Genomic DNA, 23315 nt, shown 5'->3' on the forward strand with positions numbered 1-23315 from the left:
GTGCTGAGATATCTCCCCCTGAAGTTAAAAGGATTTCAAACTTTAGTTGGGACATCTCTTTTGCATGTATATATCTCTATCTCACCTTTCTTTCATGGAGCTCAGGGTGACACATATTCGCTTTTCCTTCCTCCATCCCAATTTCATTCTCACAACCACCCTATGAGGTAAGTTAGGCTGAAAGAGTGTGACTAGCCTAAGGTCTTATGATTGAGATGCACAGCTGGGATAGGGGGAATTGAACCCATGCTACCCAGCCTAGCCCAATGCTCTAACCATGACATTAACTTATTTTCTAAGCATTCATTACTTCCTGCAGACTTAAAAGGGAAACTCTGTGACTTACTGATTAAAGCCCTTACTTTTGCACTTCCTAGTTCATAAATTTTGAGCTCCTTGCAAAGCATATCCCTTCTGTTTGGCATGCATTTCACTGTCAATAACAAACTAGCTTTAGTTAACTCCTCATGTTTCCTTTATTAAGGTTGGATTTTCTCAAGTTTATGCCACAATAAATCTCTTTTTAAAAACATATTGCTTTTGAGGCTACAGACATAACACATATCCCTCTAGAATTTATATATCAAGTTAACAGCAATTGTCACCTAATTTTATTAATACCTCAACATCACCAATCTCAGTGACTACCATCAAGAACAGCCGCACATGACCAATATACAGACCTATTTTGCTCGGTAGAAGTGATTTGCTTCCCAAGATTATCAAATTAAACTAGAGATTAATTTAACTGGTGGTTGAATGAAGTAGAAAGTCTGCATAATCACATACTTCTAATCCGAAAGCACAGAAACAAAGATGCAATCACAGTCTAGATCAGCTCCTCAGCAGCAATTTATATTCCCACTCAGATCTTCTAATGGAAGCTCTCTCTTCTTACTATCTATGACTAGCTAAAACTAAATAATCTCAATTTACAACTGAAGAACCACAACCATTATTTTCCAGTCTTCATTTTCAGAAAACAGTAGCTGGCTGTGTGTTGATTTGACCTATTTAACATGCATTCCCTCCATTTTGTGGAAAAGCATTACTTCCTGCTCCATAAGACTGTAAGAGTTAACACATTAAGCATTTGCACACCTCTGTCTTACTTCCCATATTTGGGGTTAGGCAAGAACATTCTTGAACGTGATAACTGAGATACAGAAAAAGGGACCTGAAACAATTATTTCATTCTTACCGACAACCCAAACTTTTGCACACTGCACAAGTATGACATACCCCAGTCAAGCCCAACCTGAGGTTGGCGCAACACAATCCAAGGTACTCAAAGGGGTTTAATAATCCCATTGGAAGAAAACAGTAAAAAGATAGCATGTTTAGTCCACAGCAACAATATGTTTACATGAGTCATGTGAATAAAAAGACTTGATTAAAGACACACCACATGAAAAAGACAAAAGATACCCCAGGAAACCAACATTGAAGTGCCTAACTAAGTGACCCCCTTTTTGAAAAATGTAGAATAGTCATCTCCCAATTCAGTATTCTGAGAACAAGGACACTTCCCTAAGTAGGTAAAAATATGTTAAGAATCTAATCTTAGATACAGATGCCTAGAAGCACAGATCCTCCACTGCAACATAAAGGATAGCAATTTCCGTATCATGGGCCAACATCCATTTAATTAGGTCCAAATGGGATGGTGGGCAGCACAGTACATCTAAAGGTTGGGAAACTCTGGATGAGGGAAGAATTGACTAAAACATTCACTTTTTATGGGGGGGGGGCAGATTAAGACATAGTTTGAATACTCCCACTTTTGCAAATGTAAGTATTTAATTTTTAAAAATAAATACTGCCTCTCCTGAGGCTTAATGCAGCTAGAAACATTAAACAATTAGGGTTGCTTCCTTTTCTTAGTGTAAAACAGAGGAAGATACCAGCATCCCAAAAGTTTACTGTCTGTCTCACACAGATTCCTCTGCTGAAGTTCAAGCAAGCCACATCTATTCTTCCCAATAAATTTCATAATTTGTTTACAAGTTAACAAACATGCTCAGATCAGTTCATTAGGGTAAAAAGAGAATACAAAGACAAATCTCACTTTCTGAGCTACAAAACAACCACAAATCAACCAGCTACCCTTCAAATTGGTCTTTTGAGGCATTCAAGTCAGTCTTTTGAGGCATTCAACATATACAGTAACATATTTTCATCTTGTACTGGCAGATACATACTGAGACAGACACACACACACACACACACACACACTTCCAAAAGTAAATACAGGACATCACTCTTGATTTAGTTTTTTGTAACATACTGAAAACTCAAGAGGAGAGTTCCCTTTTGGCATGAGTGGGGAGAAAGAGCCAATATACTTGATAAAACACAACAGTCAAAGTCAGGGAGGGGGCAGGGAAGACGAGCGATGAGTGAGGGGTCATGCAAGTCACTCAGAATGCATTTGGGGGGCAGGGGGCACAAAAGGAAGGTCACCTAGTGACAGGAAGGCACTGACAGATCAACTACCACCTAATATTAGAAAAGGTGGGTTAATACCAGAGGCAGAGAGTGAGAGAGAGAGAAATAATGAGAAACTCCCCATTTTTTTTAATGATGGGTGCAAGATACTATAAGGGCTGAGGGAGCTGAGAGAATTCAGGAAAAAGACAGTGAATTTGGACGGGCAGATGTATTCGTTTGTTTAAAAGAGTTACAGCCCGCCTTTCAGAAGCCTCTTTACAAAACCAGCCACAACACAGATCATGTCAACCGATTGAAAATGGGCGGTTAACAACACGGGGAAAGCAGATCTGTTGATGCGAATGCATTAAAAAAAAAAAAGCAGCAGCAGCTCGGAAGGATTAAGAAGGAGCAGGAAGCAAAGACCCTTGCAGCGTCTGAAAGGGAGGTTGGCCAATTAGAAAAGCGGGATGTGGTGGGGAGTTGGCTGTAGGGATAAAAGAAAGCAAATGCCCCACCCACCCCTCACAGAAAACTAAAGTAGCGAAAACAAAACAAAAGAGTATTAGGGGGGGCTGCGAGAGAGACCCCCCTCGCTTCTCACTGAGAGCGGGGGTGAGAATTAACTGTCGGCTAAACTTGTTCACTTTCCTCACTCACTCACCTGGAGTCAGATGAGGGGAACCAGCAGCACCTCCTCACCTGGCGAATTCCTGCCTGGACGGCCGGGCGGCCGGCCCCTACCCTCACTTCACTCCAACTCACCTCACCTCGCGCCACCACCAACGCCGCCGCCGCCGCCTCTTTCTGAGAGTCCCTCAGGGGCTGAAGGTCCCCGTCGCCACCGCCGGAAGCCCCGCTCCTGGGAAGGGGGGGTGAGGCGCGCGGCATGACGGGACTTGTAGTTTACGGCGAGGCCCCGCCCCCGCCCGCGGGGGATCAAGGACGCCGGACAGGTGAGGTCAGGAAGGAGGACGGGCCAGGAAGCCGGGTGCTTCGTCGTCTGGTTTCGTGCGGAAAGGAGGCTTAGTGGGGGGCGGGGGATGCTGCCTTGTCACTAGACGGACGGGCTTCTCCGGAGGGAAATAAGTTCAACTTATATATATAGTTCAATAAGTTCAATCTACATATATATAGCGCAGAATACATTTTGCAGTTGGGATGATGATGATGATGATGAGTTATAACAGCCGAGGGCTTTGTGGCGCCTTAAAAACTTGGCAAGGGTATGAGATTTCGTGGGGTAAACTAGTAAACTAGTTCACGAAAGTTTATGCCACTGTATGCCAATGCGGCACAGACTCCTTGCAGTTTTTGCTGCAGATGCCCGATATGATTCCTAATAATAACAGCAGTAGTATTGCAGTTGGGCTAGTATTGCAGTTTTCAGTGCGATCCTGTACATGCCTGCTCAGAAAGATGCTCCATTCATTCAGGGAGCTTACTCCCAAGTAGATAGGATTTGCAGCTTTAGTTGATTAACAAAATAAAGTTAAGCTGGTATCCTAAGGGTTCTGTTTGTTTTTCATGGGAAAATGTTAATAGAGGTGAAATACTGACACAATTGCCTTCCCATTTATCTTTAAAATACCTCCCACAATATCATTATCTGACTAACCACAAAGGATAACTTAGCTTGTGCTGCTAATAACCGGAACTTAGTTATTAAAAACATTTGCATACTTATAAATGAAAACATACAAATGGCACCTCCCTGACTTTGAAGCTACTGCAGACAGAGTTTATAACTCAGGTTTCAGTCCAGCCTTAAGTATATACACTCCAAGAACTACCATAGCTGCAGGTCATCCAAGTTCCACCCACAGTTGCCTCACCTTACAGAGGGAGTGGGTGGAAATCTGCAGATGAACTTTCTCCTTCAAATGCTTAGGCATCCCTTCCGGCAAAAGTATGACTCAGGTACCAGGAATGCCCACAGGATTCCCTTTCTTTCTTTCTTTCTTTCTTTCTTTCTTTCTTTCTTTCTTTCTTAAATTGAGGCCTCTTTTTTAAGGAAGAGCATGTGATGATTTCTTTTTCTCTATAAAAAAAAAGAAGTTAGCTAGGATAGCTAAGCAGTACTTATGACTAGTGCCTTAACGATACTTGACTCATTGAGCTTGTGCATCAAAGTGGCTAATACCAGAAGCCCAGTGCTTTTTTTTCTAGAAAAATAGGTGCCGGTACTCACCATGAAGTTGTTACAGTCACTGCCACACTTTTATCCAAAAGGGGGGTGCTGGTACTGCGTACCCTTGAGTACCCTCTGAAAAAAAGAGAGGATTGCATAAACCTATGAATGTTTGCTCAAAAGCAAGCTCCATGGAGCTTAATCTGAGGAAAGTATGCATAAGATTTTGGGCTTATGGGCCCTTCCAACCTGTTGGGGTGGAGGGTATATTTTGCAATAATGGTGTCTTAGTAGTGGATTTGTGCTGGACTGTCCACACATTGTTTTGCTTTACAGTGGTACCTCGGGTTACATACGCTTCAGGTTACATACACTTTCAGGTTACAGACTCCGCTAACCCAGAAATAGTGCTTCAGGTTAAGAACTTTGCTTCAGGATGAGAACAGAAATTGTGCTCCGGCGGCGCAGCAGCAGCAGCAGGAGGCCCCATTAGCTAAAGTGGTGCTTCAGGTTAAGAACAGTTTCAGGTTAAGTACGGACCTCCGGAATGAATTAAGTACTTAACCTGAGGTACCACTGTACTTGTAGTTCTGTGATGCTTCTGCAATGTCGCTTCATTATTGCTGTCTGGAGGGGCACTCTTGTACCACAGTGCTACAAAAGCAGGACAACACCACCACCTTGGAATGGTCAAAAACTTACAGAATGCCAGCAGGAATTTTTCAGGACACTCACCATTTGGAAATGAAATTGAATGAATGGGTTAACTCCAGTGTAGGGCTAAGTTAAAGTCACTTAGCAGTATATTTGTTCCACAGGCAAAATGTCTTCTACAAAAAAACTGTGCAAGAGACTGCAGAAGCAAGTTGCTGGCAACTTCATCGTACCATAGAGTGAGGCAGTCTATTGCACAACACATTTCCACTAGTGCAACGGTTGCCTTAGATTCCTCTGTTGTGCAAGATTAAAACTTGCCCATCTGCTACCACAAGAGCCCTTGAGCTAGAAAACAGAGAAAGTACAGCCCTATGTCCACTCCAACGCTTTTGCAAGTAGGCACAAACAGTATTAAAAGCGGAATCACATATAACCACCCAGATACCATCATATGCACAGATAACCAATGTATAATAAAATAACTTTTGGAGGGACTCAAATAAACTCAACGATCTGGAAGTTCCCTTTTGCAATTCTACTTCTGCCATGAACCCACTAGGGACAGTAAAACTTACAAGGGAGTAAGTCCCATTGAACACTTACTTCTGAATAAACATGCATAAATGTAGGCTGCAAGCCCTAAGAGCATTAGAAGAATGCTGATGGGTTATTTATTCAAGTTGGCACCCCTGCACTTACTCACCATAAGGGAACTGGTCCAGCTCCATTATCAATCACCTGACTGGAAAGACAGATAGAGCTGGATTAATGACACCCAGCTCCATACAGCTTTATATTAATGTTGAACAAAATGGAGGACAAAATGGATCTTTGAGGGACCCCATAATGAAAATGTCATGATGCAGAAGGAAGGTCTTTATGGAATCCACCCTCCAGGTAGGAGCAGAGCCACTTAGAAGGAGGTGCCTTCATTCCCCAACCTCAGTGATATAAAATGCTACCAAATGATCCAGTAGAACCAGCAGAGTTGAATTTCCCCCTTTTATCTCCTGGTGTATGGCTCCCATCATGGTGGTCAAGCCAGTTTCAGTTACAAATCTGGGCCAGAATCTAGATTAAAAAATGGATCCATCTAATCAGTTTGTGAGCATGATCAATCCATCAGTCAAATAAGACTTCTTAAAACTGGGTGACAGAAGTAAATACAGTGGTATAAAATGGAGGTCCGTTCTTAACCTGAAACTGTTCTTAACCTGAAGCACCACTTTAGCTAATGGAGCCTCCTGCTGCCACCGTGCCGCCGGAGCACAATTTCTGTTCTTATCCTGAAGCAAAGTTCTCAACCCAAGGTACTATTTCTGGGTTAGCGGAGTCTGTAACCTGAAGTGTCTGTAACCTGAAGCGTATGTAACCCGAGGTACCACTGTACTAGCAACCAACAATATCTTCTCTCATGTCGTAAATATCCTGTCATCTTTCCTATACATAAACGTGAGACCGAGCCACTGGGATATCAAAGGTGAACTACATGAGCAGAGAAGATTCAGGAACTTTCGCTTCAGGACAAAGTCAATCAGTAACTTGCTGCCATTAGCAAAATTAGGAGTCGGGCAAACCATTTGACCTTGATCATGCGGAAGAGAATTCTGTTTACGCGGACAAGAGCAGGCTGTGCAGAGAGACATACAAAACCACACAATTACTTTTGCCAACAATGCCTGTGCAGAAAATTATTATTATTAGTTACATTTATATACCGCCCTTTGTCAAATGAACACAAATGTCAATACATAACATAATATGTATACAATATGAAAATCAAGACTGTTATATAAATACAATTACAAAAAGATGTAATGCATAATTGGATACAGATTATCATAAAATGCAAATTATTGTAGCAGCAACAGTATAAAAAACAGAGAGGAGAAAACCAGCAGGAGAGTATCTAAAATATAAAAACAGTGAACCTTCTTTCTGTCCAAAGGCAACTCTTAATTCTGGCTCCCACAGAAAATGACAGACCCTCTCAGCTCTCATCAGAGTCATTTCCATTCCTTTCCCAATCTCTTACCCTGAGAGATCTTCAGCCTCCCAACTCTCACTCAAAGTCCTTCTACCATCTAGCTGCCACTTTTATGTGGCTGCAGTACTTAGCCCCCAGTGGTACCTCAGAAGGGGACAAACCAGAAGGATAATTCCCTGTGGTGTCTTCCCTTCGAGGTGACTTCCACTGGCATTGGCCCACCACTGGACTTATGCCTCTGAATGCCAACAACAGAAAAAAAGCAAAGCATGCTACAATGCCTTAGAGTATCAGATGTCCCTGGTTCCCGGGGACAGTCCCCGGATTTGCAAATCTGTCCCCGGGAAATGTGGCAGCAGCAGTCGGCTCTGGCTGGCTTCAGGAGCTGCTCGCTGCCATGGCGCCCACCATTTTTCCTCTCTGGAAGTCCCCATATGATGTGTCTTGTGTGCAACACATCATTTGGGGACTTCCGGAGAGGAAAAATGGTGGGCGCCATGGCAGCGAGCAGCTCCTGAAGCCAGCCAGAGCCAACTGCGCTACCAGGCTGGCTCCGGGCTGCTGACTGCCGCTGCTGCCACCACTGCCAAAGGGGAACCGGAGGCGACTTGCAGTACAGATCTCCTGCCCCCTTCCCCCTTTGTTTTGACTGATCGGGGGAGGCTCGAGAGTCACGGGTGGGCGGCCATTGCCCAGTTTTTAAAAAACTGCGCATTTATGTTTCACAGGGTGCAATAGAAGAGCTTTGCATCTTGCCTGGCAGAGAAACCGCGCGCCTTGCCCCCCTCGTGGGCAACGGCCACCCGCCCACGACTCCCGAGCCTCCCCTGATCTGTCAAAACAAAGGGGGAAGGGGGCAGGAGATCGTGGAAGGCTCAGGAGTCACAGGCGCGCTCTTGCCCAGTTTTTAAAAAATTCTGTGCATTTATGTTTCAAAGGGTGCGAAAGAAGGGCTTTGCACCTTTATACAATATGCATGTGTGCTTGGGCCCAGGGTCTTTTGCCTCACCATCCCCACTACTGACTCCCTGTTGCTACTCAGCTTTTTTTTTAAAAAAAAAAAAAAAGTGTCACCGGATTCACTGAAAAAAATCTGGTAACCATACCTTAGAGGTCATGGATTTTTTTGTGGGCTGACTTGAATTTTCTCAGGCCACAGATAAATGAAGCACATGGAGGAAATGGGTGGTGCACAGGGTACATAAGTGAAAGAACAAGGAAACTAAATGAGACAAGTAAGACCAGCAACAATGCAACAAAAGGTTGGTTGTGTGGAGTGCTCCTGTTCAAGGTTCCAGCCATGAAAAAGGCTAACCATTCCCTTTCCCAGGATATACCATTCCACCCCACCCCCCACGTCAGTGGTTTAGCATCCCACTCCCCTCATCAGGTCCTAGGGCTGGGAGAGAGATCCTGCCTGGAACCCTGGAAAGCTGCTGCCCATCAGTGTAGACAACACTAGCTGCTCTCATGGTCTGACTTTACATTGTTTTCCTACCTGCCAATGCCTTCTTCAGAGTCCATGTGACATGGAAGCCTCTTTGGCTGTGGTACCCAGGTGTAGAACACAATCCCCAAATAGCCTGGTACAAAACTAAAACCTTTTGCTTCATTACTCTATTCTGATGAAGGGTGGTATATGAACAAGTCAGGCCATTGGTCCATCTAGCTCAGTATTGTGTATGGCCAGTGTGGTGTAGTGGTTAAGAGCGGTAGACTCGTAATCTGGTGAACCAGGTTCGCTTCCCCGCTCCTCCACATGCAGCTGCTGGGTGACCTTCAGCTAGTCACACTTCTCTGAAGTCTCTCAGCCCCACTCACCTCACAGAGTGTTTGTTGTGGGGGAGGAAGGGAAAGGAGAATGTTAGCCGCTTTGAGACTCCTTCGGGTAGTGATAAAGCGGGATATTAAATCCAAACTCCTGTACTGACTGGCAGCAGCTCTCCAGGGTTTCAGGTGAGGGTCTCTCCCACCTCTACCTGGAGAGGCCAGGAATTGGACCTGGGACCTTCTGCATGCAAGGTTGATTCCCTAGCACTGAGCTACGGCCTTTCCCCAATAAAATAATGAATAGCTAGGTTCCACTCACCCATTAAACTCACTTGTCTCTCAGTCTGTCCTCCCTCACAGGGTTGTGTGAATAAAATGAGGCGGAGTGGGGGAAACCATCTATGCCTCGCTAAGCTTGTAGGAAAGGCAAGATAAAAATGTTAAGTTTTTCGGCTCACAAAACTGAGTGTGGAACAAGAAATAAGGAGAAACAAATTTCTGGAAACGGAATTCCTTCCCTTTGTCAATCCAGCAGAAGATCCAGAGTGGAATGAGAGGTGCATTTTTGCTGTGTGCTCCTTCCCCTGAAGCTTCTGATGCCTCCCCACCACAGTGATCTGCAGGGTGCCTCAATCCTCTGGAGAATTTTGGGGTCAGGGTGCAGGGGGGGGGGGGATTGACAAAATTTGCCTTCCTTTCTCTCTGCCCCCACCCTTCTCCGGCATGAGAGCTTTATGTTTATGGGATTTCTGGATCCAATACCATAATTATAGTGAGAGAACCACCCCGAAATCCTTAAAATGCACTATGAATTGCAGTTTTGCTCCTGCTGTTGTGACTGGCACCCAAAGGTGGGAAGCCCACAAATTCCTCCTTTGGCACATTGACTTCCTCCAGGTTCCAGAGCTTCTGCAAAATGCAAGTAAAAATAAATGCAACTGGGAAAAGAGGAACAAAGGAAATTCTGGCAGATCAGCAAATCTTTCAGTAGTAGAGAACTGCTATATATTTATATCCCTAATGACCTTTTAATAAAGTGTAACAAACACAGAGGCATTATTCTGAATCGAGTTGGCAGTGAGACTGGCTGACTCTGGAATATAGATGACAAATACTCTTTCAGTTTATTATCTGTCTGTTCTAGCAATTTTGAGCTACCATGATAAAAACTGTAACAATGCAAAGCCCTCTATTTTGAAATAGATATAATCAGAATTGCATTTGAGAGGAGCAGCCTCTTAATCTCTGACCAGCTGAGGCTCCATCTATTTTTTAATGCAGTTTGGGAGGGAGGGATATGTTGCCATTTTCTTCTACTTGTGAAAAGGTTACTGTGCCTGTAAGAGCTGTGTCACAAGCAGATATTCAACAGACATTGTTCTCTACATTTCCACAGTGTGAAATCATTATCTGTTGAATATTTGCCTGTCCTGTAAGATGTTAAGTGGGAAGGAGTCGGGCAGGAAGACTGACAGCCCTGTTAGGAAGTGATGAGGCCATCACTTTTTAAAGATTCCAAAACCTATCGTAGAACTAAACTGTCACAAAATAGGGAGCAAACCTCAGAGTACACCAGAAGTCTTCATCAGCTTGGATGTGGAGCAAAGGAGTGGAGGTAGAGAAGAAAAAAGATCTAAGGGCTCCAAAGATTGCCTGTTTACTCAGCATAATCCGGATTTGCTTGCACAAATCTTACACGGCGGTTAGACTGTGTCTAGTCTTTATTGAGCATTTGTTCTGAATTGCTTATAGAGTAATTATATAACCTGATTTGCTTGTGGAGAGTGCATACATCTTCCCATTCACCATTCATTCTTCCCACACTTCATTCGGTACAGTTCCCTGCTACTTTCCAAACCATAAAAAAAGTCTATTGTTGTCCTTTTAAAGTGGATTTGTGGTGACAGAGCACATTAATCCACTTTAATTGCACAAACCTAAAGTTCCTATAATATACTTGAACACACACCCTAAAAATTATTGAAAGGCACCCTAACTTGATGAGAACTAACCTTGTAATCTAAAGCTTGGTAGGAGTTCACCTTAATCTGTATTGGTCTCAGCCTTAGTGTAGGAAGAGGTACTACTATGCAGTTTCAGGAGACAAATAGAGAGTCTGGGAAAAAGAAACACACTGTTTCCCCCCATTTTTAAAATAATGAAATCCTGTCATTTTCTGCCCCTGTCTATAGCCTTAATCAAATGCAAGAGGTTATCGTAGATAGCAGAAGTAGGAGAAACGTGGCGATTTTTACATTAGCAATACGGGAGTTTCATTTTAAGTAGTGTACTAGGTAAACAAAATCAATAGAAACGAAGCAGATCCCACCCTCTCCCTCGTGGGTCAACTTTGACAGGTGGGCAGGATTGATAGGTAGGTGACCTGCTTTGCTTGCAGGGTGGTGGTGGTGAGATAAAGTTCTAATCAGCAGTGCCAAAAAGCTTCCCCACTCCTGACCTAGTGGCTGTGGAGAATGTAATTTCAAAGAAAAAAGTCCATGGGATTCAAAACAACGACTTTGGAAAACCAGGGATGAAAATAATAAAGAGAGTCTCCTTTTCTAATCATACTGAAGCGGTTAAGCACAGTGGTTTAATCACGAGGTCGGGAAATGTGCAGCAATAAAGTACCAGCAATGTCCAGAAGGTGGCTCTGTTGAATAAAAAAAGCCTTAGTTTTTTTGGTACAGGATTGGATCACCGTACTCGATGTTCCCCACAGAGAAAACACAATTTTATTCAAGGTACTTTACCAGCAGGACGTTACAAATGGTGACAAGGGCAAGGTGTCAAGGAATGCAGTAGATTAGATTTACACAGGGGGTACGAGCTGCAGATTGGACTAGTCAGATGAAGACAGCATGTTTGGGTCAATATTCCTCCACTGGTAATCCTTCACCCATCCAATCTTTATCCACTCGGTATAAATGCAGGAGTTTCGTCCTGTGCCCTCTCTAGCAACCAAACACAGCTTCTCGTGCTTTTAAAGAAAGAAAAAGTGGGCAACTTATGAAAGGACTCTTCTCGTATTTCATAAGTACTACTATATGGGCCCAACGCTGAACACTAAATGACATATTTTGCATGCAAACAGTCACAGGGAACAGGAAACTGCTTTTTATTGAATCAGGAGACTGGTCCATCTTCTTCAGTCCTGTCTGTGTGCATGAGCAGCAGTGTAGTGGCAGGCATCTCATCCATCCCAGCTTGGGGAAGCTTATAGATGAGGACGGAATCCAGGACTTTCTGCATGTAAAGCAGGGGTGGGGAACCTCCATCCTGTGGGCCAAATTTAGCTCACCAGGCCTCCCCAAGTGGCCCACTTGCCCATTTCAGGCAAGCCATGCCCACCAGCCTGATGTCATATATGATGTCAGGAGTGGGGCAGGTAAGGACAGGGTTTGGCCAAAAGGGGCTCTGTACAGAGGTTCCTAAATGCCTGACAGCCATATACTGGGTACTGGGGAAGCACTGGGTAAAAAAGGTAAAGGTAAAGGGACCCCTGACCATTAGGTCCAGTCATGACCAACTGGGGTGGCGGCGCTCATCTCGCTTTATTGGCCGAGGGAGCCGGTGTACAGCTTCCGGGTCATGTGGCCCGCATGACTAAGCCGCTTCTGGCAAACCAGAGTAGCGCACAGAAATGCCGTTTACCTTCCCGCCAGAGCGGTACCTATTTATCTACTTGCACTTTGACGTGCTTTTGAACTGCTAGGTCGGCAGGAGCTGAGACTGAGCAACAGGAGCGCGCGGGGATTCGAACTGCCAACCTTCTGATCAGCAAGCCCTAGGCTCTGTAGTTTAGCCCACAGCGCCACCCACGTCCCAGCACTGGGTAAAGTGCTTTGCAAATTAGCACTCTGCACTTCCCAAGCGCCAAGCATGGGGGTTGGAAAGCTTGCTCAGCTTGCTATGCAGTGCTTCCCAAATGCATGACAATGAAGCCGGCTGAGCAAACTCTATCTTCCCACCCCCACCAACCAACCATGACAAGTGTCGATTGCCTGGCATCATTATAAAACTGTATGATTCACAGGTAGGTAGTCCGATTCAAGCTGGTCTGGAGATAATGCTCCAGCCCATTGGGTGGAAAAGGTTCTCCACCTCTAATGTATGCTGTGCATATCTATAACTCAGGTATAACTAAGATTTTGTGGGGAAGGGGAGACCTGGTCTGTTGAGGGACAATCCAGGCTCCTTCCATTAAGACCGAGATTTCATTTAAAACAACAAAACACACATCTAAAGCACATTAAACTCACATTTAAAGCATATGGCTTCCCCCTACAAATACTGATAGATGTAGTTTGTTCAGTGTCCTGGAAATTGTAGCTCTGTGAGGTGGAAACTACAGTTCCTCTGATTCTTTGGGGGAAGTCATGTGTGTTAAATGTGCTTCAGACTATGTAATAAACCATATAATAAAAAATTATTGTATTGCATTGTGGCTATTAGCTTGCTCCTAAATTCGTCCCCAGACATCTTTAACTTAAAAGGATCTCAGCCAGTGGGATTCAGAAAGACCCCCACCCAAGGCTAGTTGGGCCAGTGGCATAACTCATAATGATTATAATAAGGCACACAGAGAGAGGGGGGACTGGTTACAATAGTGTTGACCAGCACCCAGTACCCTCCTGCCTAGATATACCGTATTTTTTTCTCTATAAGACTCACTTTTTCCCTCCTAAAAAGTAAGGGGAAATGTGTGTGCGCCTTATGGAGCGAATGCAGGCTGCGCACCTATCACAGAAACCAGAACAGCAAGAGGAGTTGCTGCTTTCACTGTGCAGTGATCTCTCTTGCTGTTCTGGCTTCTGAGATTCAGAATCCCCCCCCCCCTTGTTTTCCTCCTCCAAAAACTAGGTGCGTCTTATAAAGCGAAAAATACAGTATATTGTGTGGGCAGTCTTACCAGCTTCCCCTGTTTCTGGCTCCAGTGTGGAACAACAACAGCCAGTGTCAGTAGATTTGGCAAGAGTCTATTCTAATTTTGGCAAATGAATATAGGCAACTCATCCTATTAAATATCAGCTTAACCAGATTCCGAGGAAGCAGCCAAGCCATTTAAAGAGCAACAAGGTAGATTTTGTGCCAGACTATTTACTGAGACAGTGGGAACGAGACACGGGAAGTGCCAGGTACAAGGACTGTTTCACCTCAAGGCACTTTGATGGAGGAATGTACTACAAAAGAGCAACGTCTGTTGACCTGAGTTTCATCAAGTTACTTTAAGAGAGGATTGGACATGTTCATGAAGGGAGGTAACAGCTCTGGAGCAATGATGCCTATGATCCGCCTCCATGTTTGAAGGCAGCAATGCTTCTGATGACCAGTTGCTGGAAATCCCAGGATGGGCGAGTGCTCTTGCACTTTGGTCCTGTGTCCAGGCTTTCCATAGGCACTTGGGTGGCCCATGAGGACAAAATGGCCAGAGTGCTGATCTAGCAGGCTTTTCTTGTGTTCTTACCCTCAACCAAGTATACAAGGCAATGGGGAGGGGGGTTCAAGATACAACAGACCAATACATCTACTGTTCTGTAACACAATTCCTTCCCAACTTTAGGGTGTTATATATAACCATACACATACACACAGTTAACCTCCGCTGCCTTGCAGCTATAGTCATTCCTGAGAAAGGCTTTGGGAGTAAACACCTGAGGAAAAATTTGTACCCACTGCCTTGTGGGATATCTTCAGGAGAAGAAAATGCTAAGGCAGGCTTCCTCAACCTCAGCCCTCCAGATATTTTGAGACTACAATTCCCGCCATCCCTGACCACTGGTCCTGCTAGCTAGGGATCATGGGAGTTGTAGGCCAAAAACCTCTGGAGGGCCGAGGTTGAGGAAGCCTGTGCTAAGGAGTAAACCCTACACATATCCAGAATGGAGTCCCTAAAACAGTTGGATGGCACCTTGTACGCCACCTTCCAGCAACTCCTGCAGCCGAGCTTGTGCCAAACATATTGCTGTTTTCCTTGGGACCACAGCAGTGAGGCTGAGAGGGGGGGGTCTTGTCGTCTGGGCAGCCCAAGATATCAAGCCCCATACACACTGCCCACCTTGCATTCTGGGAAGGTCACTTTGGGGCTGCTAATGCATCAGTTTGACTTCATCCCTGGAGGCACACTGCGTTGTCTGTCAAGACAGACAGATGCCAACAACAACATAGACAGTAAGAAGCTTACCAATTCATTCTCAGGAAGCTGGAGCAGGAACACATTTTTCCTCAAACCGTACAACATGGAAAGAGAGTTTGTTTTTGGTTTAATAAAAGACAAACAGAAGTATCAATTTTTTTAAAAATAAATAAAAATAAAAGCTTCTTCCAATTGTTCCGAAACTTCAGAGAGAGAGGGGGAACACATTCTGTTAAGCCATGAAAAATAAGAAGGAAACGCAACAGGAAGGAAGAAACTTTGATGGAAAGTGCATGTGTGTGTTTGATTGACTGGTGTGTGTTGATCACGTATGGGTGTGCTTGAAATGAATGGAACGCTTTTTAAACTGAAGTCAGATTAAGTTGTGTTTCTTGGGCAGAATCCAATGTCCTCATTCTGTTAGCACAAGGATTTGCACTTGCACAAGGAAATTCCTCCCCCCTCCCCCCCAAATCTGCTCCAGAGGATTGGGGTATGCCCTAGGATAGATTTAAGAGGGTGCACAGTGGTAGAAGAGGACAAAGTTCTGTTGCAAAAGCAGAAATCTTTGGGCTGACCAACAAGTCAGTTTGTGCTAATTCAGATATAACTCTTAGTTGCTAGGAATTCAATGGGATTGCCGTAGTTTAACGGGGACACGGGTGGCGCTGTGGATTAAACCAGAGCCTAGGACTTGCCAATCAGGTCGGCAGTTTGAATCCCCGTGACGGGGTGAGCTCCCGTTGCTCGGACCCTGCCCCTGCCAACCTAGCAGTTCGAAAGCACATCAAAGTGCAAGTAGATAAATAGGTACCGCTCTGGTGGGAAGGTAAACGGCGTTTCCGTGTGCTGCTCTGGTTCGCCAGAAGCGGCTTAGTCATGCGGGCCACAGACCTGGAAGCTGAACGCCGGCTCCCTCGGCCAATAAAGCGAGTTGAGTGCCGCAACCCCAGAGTTGTTCACGACTGGACCTAATGGTTGGGGGTCCCTTTACCTTTTACCGTAGTTTTAAGTGTATGATTGATTGGGCATACAATGGTTGGGAAGAGCAAGCTGATCTCTCTTTTGCATAGCTGTCAGTCGTGCTATTTATAGATGCGAAATGCATGGTTTGAATTTGTAGTCTTTTATTTCCTGGTGTTTAGAATATGCTTTGTTTGGTTGTTTATGTTTTGTAATGTGGAACTGCCCTTGTATTTTGTATGCCATTTATATTTTGATGCTAAACAGGATGCTCTTAGCAGCTAATCATGTTTTATAGACTGTGGAGCTTCCCCCATCTTTTACTTATATCCTTTAACTTGCGCTGTAAACTGCTTAAACTGCTTTGTTTAAATGTTAGCATATAAGTTGTCAAAAGAAGAATGGGGCAACTTCAGGAGGCTGCTGGAGGTGCATAAAAGCAGTTTGAAGGCACAGGTTGGTCACCTGTGCTCTCAGTTGCCTGATGTATTGGTTTATCCACCTGCAATGTCATCAGGATTTATTAAGCTGCTCTTAACTTGTGAGGTGCCAGCTGTGAGTCTGTTTTGACGCTGGACTGACTTGTGACAATGGTTACTAATTATGAAGGTAGCAGAAAGGCATGTATGACACACCAGCAATGTGTAACTTATCTATCACAAGAATGAAGAAATGGTGGACAGAAAATGCACACAACTGACACATTCACAACACATTATGGAGGACCCCCAATATATACTTTTCTGTTTATGCAGCATTTTTGGTGTAGATTAAGAAATCTATCCCCTCCTCCCACAAAAAAAAACACCTGACTGGCTCTTGAGAATCATAATAACTCTTTTGTAACCCATCTCCACACATGCCTACCTATACTGTGAGAACTTCATTAGAGACCCTCTTCTAGGCTCCCTGCCATCTAGTATGGCAAATGGTTTCATCAAGGAAAGGGTCTTTTCAGTGGTGATACCTTGCTTTTGTAACACTCTCCCCAAAGAGGACTGCCTGCTGCTCACTTTAATAATTTTCTTCACTAGGTACAATTTTAAAAAGTATTTCCTGACTTTTAAACTTTTGATGATTTTGTGCGTGCATGCACAGATCTTACATATTTTACCGGTTTTCCTTAATTGCTGTTTTTTTGCTTTCTAAGTTTTGATTATCGGTTGGAGGGGAAGGTGACTCTATCATGCACATTTTACTGCTGCTTTTATAAATTTGGTATTTTAAGAGTATTTCTATAGATGTTATATTTTACTGTAAGCCACTCTAATTGTTTAATTGAAGGGCGGAGTGTAAATCATGAATATAATAGACCCTCAAGAACATGTCTTTGCAAGACAATGCCATACAGCTTTACTGGGAAGCAATTCCCATTAAGCTCCAGTTTGAAGTATCTGGAAACAGTTAGGAGGATTTTATTTTATTTGGACATGACAAGTGCATTAAACATTTACTATTCACTTAGCTATAATAATACCAATTATGATTAGTGTTAGCATAATGGAAGCTCTTTAGTGGAGTAATTATGGTCGGTTCTGAAACGATCCAGCTCAGAGAGGATGAGTCTTATGCCAATTACATAACAAAAGAGCAGCGTAATTATTCTGTAAGGGACAAAGGATTCTGTAGGCATATTTTAGGTCCTGAGGCAAAGTTACATTCTGTTCCTATGAAATAATTAAGTGCACCAAGCCAAGCTGCAGTGCGGGTCTCACCTTGGATAAGCACAGCTGGTGTCATTGGTCATTAAAGTGCCTCTGTGCAACACTTGTGTCTCAATGGCAGCAGCACCTTAGATGTGACATTCTGCTCACTCTTTAACAATGTACAAGGAGAAAGTGAGAGAAATTCCTGGGGAGAGAAGTCACTCCATTCCTCTCCTGAATTCCTGTGCCTTTGCTGGCCAGGTGGCATGATAATCCAGTCTCTCCAAAGTTAATGCAACAGGGGTAACTCATTCTATTATTATCACCATAAAAGCATCAATGTGCAATGGCAATGAGACAAGGATACATCCTGTCCCCTCTACTCCAATTAGTCTACTAAATTCTTATTGTAATATTCATTGTACAACAGCCAGCAGCTCAACCCAATATGTTTATACTAAGAGGATGTCCATTCTTCCAAGCTTACCTACCCATATCTTATTCTATGCTCTTAGTTTCAAGCGGCAGGGAGAGAAGAGGAGAAAAACATGTTAGAACTGAATAAAATAAAATCCAAAGGACATTGGTCCAAAAGGAATATCCAGGTCTAAAATTTCCCTTTCCCCAGTACTCTAAAAACAAGAAATACTTGAATGAGTTTCTCATTCCCAGTCCTACTTCTAACATTTCCCCCTTACCCCAAATCCATATGTGACAAAAAACAAAAAAAACCATGCCTATATAGTACTAAGCAGTACAGTAAGCCCAAAATTTATCCACATTTAACTTGTGTGCATTCAGCTTTACATGCAAAAAAAATTGTAAGATTTTTCAAAAGGGGGTGAAAAGGAGGTGGGCATCTGCGAAAAAAGATTTTGGCAATCCCACCCACATTGAATCCAATGTGTTTTGACTACACACAATTATGGCTTTAGGCATTACTCCTGGAATGTAATCCCTGAGTAACTTGCAAGCTTCCTATACTAAGATTCTGGGAGACCTAGTGTGATGTAGCACATAAGGACAAACCTAGGACGTGGGAAACTTGGGTTCAAATACCTGCTGAGAGATACTTGGGATCATTCCCTCCCAGTCCAACTTATCTCACAGGGCTGTTGTGGGGATAAAATGCTGGTAGCAGGAAATCCATATGCATTCTGACTTAACTGAAACATGGCCAGGGCAACATTTTATTCATGAATGATGAAGAAAAATCACTTGGCAAAGTGGGATGGCGCCAGATAAGTAACACTAGGTACATCATTTGTCTTATGATGTGGGGTGTGAACTGAAGAAAGGGAACAGTACGTGTAGGAAGTTGCCCATTCTTTTGTATAAACCAGGCTGAACCCTCCATTTGTTGCTGGACTACAACTCCCATCAGTTCTAGCAAGATATAGTAGCTGGCTCTGCCCCCAACCTGCCAGAGGAAGATTTGATTTTAAATTACAAAAACTAGATGTCCCAACTCCAAAATGCAGTAAGAGAAAGCCAGTTGCAATACTAATTTTATTTGGAATCACCAAGTAATAATAATAATAAAATCCATTATTACTTAGTAAGAGACCAATCCAACCTTCTGAATTTTGTTTTGCTTTCAAAGGTCTGAGCAAGATAACTCTTATCAGTATTGGTTAAAGCAAGAGTGGGGGACCTGTAGCCCTCCTGATGTGGCTGAACAAAAACTTGCATCACCCCCAGCAAGTATGGTCAATGGCCAGGGATGATGGGAATCATAGTTCAGCAACACCTGAAGAGCCAAAGGCTCTCCACACCTGCGTTAAAGCTTTCTGCAATTCCTCAGTCTCTGTAACAGGAAAGAGTCAAGCTTTAGCTGCTGGCCATCTTGCTCACATCAGTCTTTTGGGATCAATTTTCTCTAGGTGAACTAAAGGCTTTAGCTGCTCAGCAAAACTCCTCATGTCATCAGAAACCACGTCTTGTCCTGCTGGTGCTACAATGCTGAGCTCCACAAGATAAGAGAGGGACAAGGGCTCAATGTTATCAGTGTTTCCTGGAATCAGGATGCGGAAGATCTTGTACACCACAATCTTCATAATGCCCTTGCGGAACACGTGCCCCTTGGCAACAAACTCGTGGTCCATGCGGAAGCCCATCTCCACCAGGAACTCCGTCAAGTTCTCAGATGTGGCAATATCAACACAGTTGCGTACCAAGGCATGGCGGTTTTTGTCGCCCATTTCTGGCTGCCCAAGGTACCGCAAGTGCCAGGGAGTGCCTGCTTTGTCCATGGAGCGCCGAGTGCGGAGAACAAATGGGCTGGCCTGCTGCCCCTTGAGCAGGAACACCATCTCATGATCCAGAAAGGTCTCAGGTTCCATGTTATCACATAGGCCCCGGAGTCGATGAAGGAGGCTCTCCAGGCTTTGATCCAAAACACTCCCTAGAGGGAGAAAGGAGGGATTAAGACAGCATCACTGAACAGGTAACCATCCCCATTAACAAATGGAAAGCATCCTACTGCCCTGACAGTCCAGTAGCATCATGCCAACATTAAAAAAAAAAACCTATGGCAAGCTGCAAATAGTACAACAGCCTTGCTGAACGGAACATGGATCAGAGAACCATGTGAATTGGCCAAGTGAAACAAGTGTTTGCTAATACAGCTATCATGCAGGTACACTCAAGGTCAGCTCATTATCGAGTATATACTCTGTGCCCAACTTAGGTTTGTGGTTTTATTTGTGGAAAGACCCTAGAGTTGTCCACTCACAATCTCAACAGTTGTTCTGTTTCTTTAACTGTCCTGCAGCTATAAAAGGAAAACACCTACATTGCTAAAGAAACATATATTCTTCTAGTAGAATGTCATATGGAATGAATCAGATATTACAGTTAAGCCAAGTCTTGCCTGTGACTTACCTTGAAGTAAATATTCCATCATGTTAATAGTGCCTCCAGTGACAGGCATCATGGTAACGGGAGGGGCCTCCATGGTATTTTCTTCTCTACAAGCAGCAGGATCAATAAAAAAAACAAGCTGGTCATTCAGGCTGAACTATGAGATAAATGTAAAAACATAAGAAAAGCCTAGCAGGATCAGGCTAAAGGCCCATGTATTGCAACATCCTGTTCTCACAGTGGCCAACCACAGCATGGTTATTTCAGCAAAGCAGAACCATACCGTATCCCCAGTTCAAACACCACAGGTGCCCCTTCTTTACCTTTATTACTGTGTGTGTATATAATACGGTCCAAATATCAATTGGGAGACAATGAATCCAGAGCAGGGTTTCTCAGATTCATGAGCTTCATTCAGGGGGTCCACGGAGTGCCTGTAAAAATACAATTAAAAACCATACAGCATCAAAGACAGTGCATTATAGCTGTTACAGAAGGCAGAAAAATCATTACGTGGTCTGTCAAGAGAACTTCAGCAGAGAAGGGGGGGGGAATTAGGCTCAGAAGAAGCACTCCCTCGGGGTCATGTTCTCACCTCCCCTGTGTGGAAGATGCATGAATCAAGACCTAATTCCTCCTGCTCACCCCTGCACCAGCTTTTCCCCCTAGCAGCAGGACAGGGAAGCAACCAACCTTTTCCCAGCTCAAGGATAAAAACACATGGCCTTGCAGATGTTGCTAGATTTCCATCTCCCATTAGCCCCAACCAACATGGCCAATGGGAGCTGTCAACAACATCTGGCGAGCCAACAGCTTCCCCATCCCACTCCTAAAATAAGGCAACTTGGTGACAGACAATCTCCAGTGTAAAATCCCATAAGCTTAGACAATTCAGAGGCTCTCCTGGGGTTACTGACATGTATGACCATGCATCTGAAATGAACTTTCCACAAGTTACTCATTGGCCTGACCAAGAACAATCATAAGTCATACAGCTCCATTAGGGTCTACAATATACTAACGGCCCACTCCTAATCAGGCATACTTGGTGGTAGCTGTCTTTGATCCAGCGGAATTCCCTTTCATTAAGTAAGCATGCTTAGAATTGCAGCCAGCTTCTCCCACCCCCACAAGAAAGTGCATATGTAAATATGTAAATATTTAATATTAACAGTTTTATCTTACATACACATAGTAGTAAGCCCTGTGGATTTTTGTAGAATACTGTATATTGACAAGTAAGCATCCATAAGGATTTTAAATACACTCAGCAAGGTAGCCAGTGTAAACAGACTTTTCAGCTTTATGTTTTTAAGTCACTCTCTTAACTGACTGGTTTATTTTGTTGTTGTTGTTTATACCCCGCCCATCTGGTTGGGCTTCCCTAGCCACTCTGGGCAGAATTTGGCGTATCTAAAAACATAATAAAAATATCATGCATTAAAAACCTCCTGATACGAGACTGCCTTCTAAAAGTTACGTAATTCTTTATCTCCTTGACACCTGAAGGAGCGCCACAACCGAGAAGGCCCTCTGCCTGGAATGTGGAATACGACAAAAAGAAGGCTGTAAACGCTCCTTATTTCACACCGGTTTCCCGTAAAAGGATTCCCTTTGTTCCAGAGTTACGATCTTCATTGGGATATTGGGGGGGGGGGGGTGAGAGAGGAGACACCTCCAGTATCTCCTGAGAAGTCCTACTTATCCCAGCTAAATGCTGTCCGAACTAACCCTCCGTCTGTAGGCCTCAAAGCCCCGGTCTCAATTAGTGTCAGCGGCGCAAAAACCTTATCTCCGGCTCGGCTGAACTAGTAACTTCAGGCGGGGGCTGTGCGCACGGCCTAGGAATAAAACTTCAGGTGTTGTACAGGGGGAAGTCTCCAGCAAGGCGGAGAGGCCTATTACCTGCAACACTCTTCGCCTCACCGTTTGGAAGCACTCTTCCTTCACTATATAGCCAGTCAAGCAGCGCATGCGCGTTCTCCTCCCCCTCCCGCGCCGTTCATGGGCATCGCCATCTTTTTCCTGACGTCACCGTACGGCACGTTCTCATTCATTCTGTGTTCGCTGAAAGAAAACAACAACATCGCGGTTTGCGGTAAGAAAACTCCGCCGCAGGCGGAGTGACGTTGCCGCATTACGTTATATATCTGCGCCGCCGAAAAGCAAAATACAAACCACGCCGGATCCCTGTTGAACTGTAGCTATGCGGTTCCCCTCCCGGGGTTAGGGTGCGTCTCGGGCTATGAACGATCTAGGACCAGTCTTTGGAAATCCTTCAGGCAACCCAGTTGGGGGGGGGCTTACTTTTGAGTAGACCTGTATAGATTTGGGCCTCTCCTCCTCCTAAAATAATAAGTAGTAGCCCCAATCGAGAACTGTGGTTCAGCATCCGGATGATTTGTCGACATGTTTTGTTCCCCACCACCACGAAATTTTATTTTACTTCGAAACAAAGTTAATAAATTAAAAGCAAAAAGTTACCCCGAGGCTGCAATCCTGTCTTATGCTCTTACCCGGGAGTAAGGCCCGTTAAACTCAGTGGTTTTTCCTTCTGAGTAGTCTTGCATAGATAGGATTGTGCTGCAAATGAACGAATAAAATCCCTGATTAGACTTCTTCGCTTCATCGTATGGAGTTACTGTTGAAACAGCCTAAGGAGAAGTTCAGTTTTGGTTTTTAAAGACCGCAGGTGAAAGGCTGAGTTTGGGTGTTGAGAAAGACACAGCTTGC

The 23315-nt window shown here is 44.1% G+C and overlaps 2 protein-coding genes across 7 annotated transcripts in view; both read right to left on the reverse strand.

Moving 5' to 3' along the window:
• PHACTR4 (phosphatase and actin regulator 4) overlaps positions 1–3298 on the reverse strand; it is an 81665-nt gene extending 78367 nt beyond the window's left edge. For 2 of the 5 annotated variants that reach the window (XM_083455059.1, XM_083455057.1), the window contains exon 1: positions 3095–3252. The gene's annotated coding sequence lies outside the window, so the exon portion shown is untranslated. Of the gene's footprint in view, positions 1–3094 lie in introns of all 5 variants that reach the window. The other 3 variants (XM_083455061.1, XM_083455065.1, XM_083455062.1) reach the window with 3 other exon arrangements.
• A 15584-nt stretch (positions 3299–18882) lies between these two features.
• On the reverse strand, positions 18883–22647 carry MED18 (mediator complex subunit 18). 2 transcript variants are annotated; one of them, XM_083456187.1, is made up of 4 exons: positions 22488–22647; positions 20906–21016; positions 20604–20687; positions 18883–20124 (listed from the first exon to the last, which is right to left on the reverse strand). In XM_083456187.1, exons 3-4 carry the CDS (start codon positions 20674–20676, stop codon positions 19571–19573), a joined length of 627 nt encoding a protein of 208 aa, XP_083312313.1. In that variant the 5' UTR covers positions 20677–20687; positions 20906–21016; positions 22488–22647; the 3' UTR covers positions 18883–19570. The 2 variants fall into 2 exon arrangements, with proteins under 2 accessions (XP_083312313.1, XP_083312314.1); XM_083456188.1 differs by lacking the exon at positions 22488–22647 and adding an exon at positions 22314–22467 and having other exon boundaries at positions 20604–20689.
• Positions 22648–23315: the final 668 nt, after the last annotated feature.

Source organism: Podarcis tiliguerta, assembly GCF_965153285.1.
Source record: "Podarcis tiliguerta genome assembly, chromosome: 8".
NCBI lineage: Eukaryota > Metazoa > Chordata > Lepidosauria > Squamata > Lacertidae > Podarcis > Podarcis tiliguerta.

Excerpts from the sequence above, each read along its gene's own strand:
- MED18 (XM_083456187.1), bottom strand. The coding sequence starts at position 20,676 with ATGGAGGCCCCTCCCGTTACCATGATGCCTGTCACTGGAGGCACTATT. Across the intron at positions 20,125-20,603 it reads GATGGAATATTTACTTCAAG|GGAGTGTTTTGGATCAAAGC; the intron begins GTAAGTCACAGG and ends TTCTCCCTCTAG.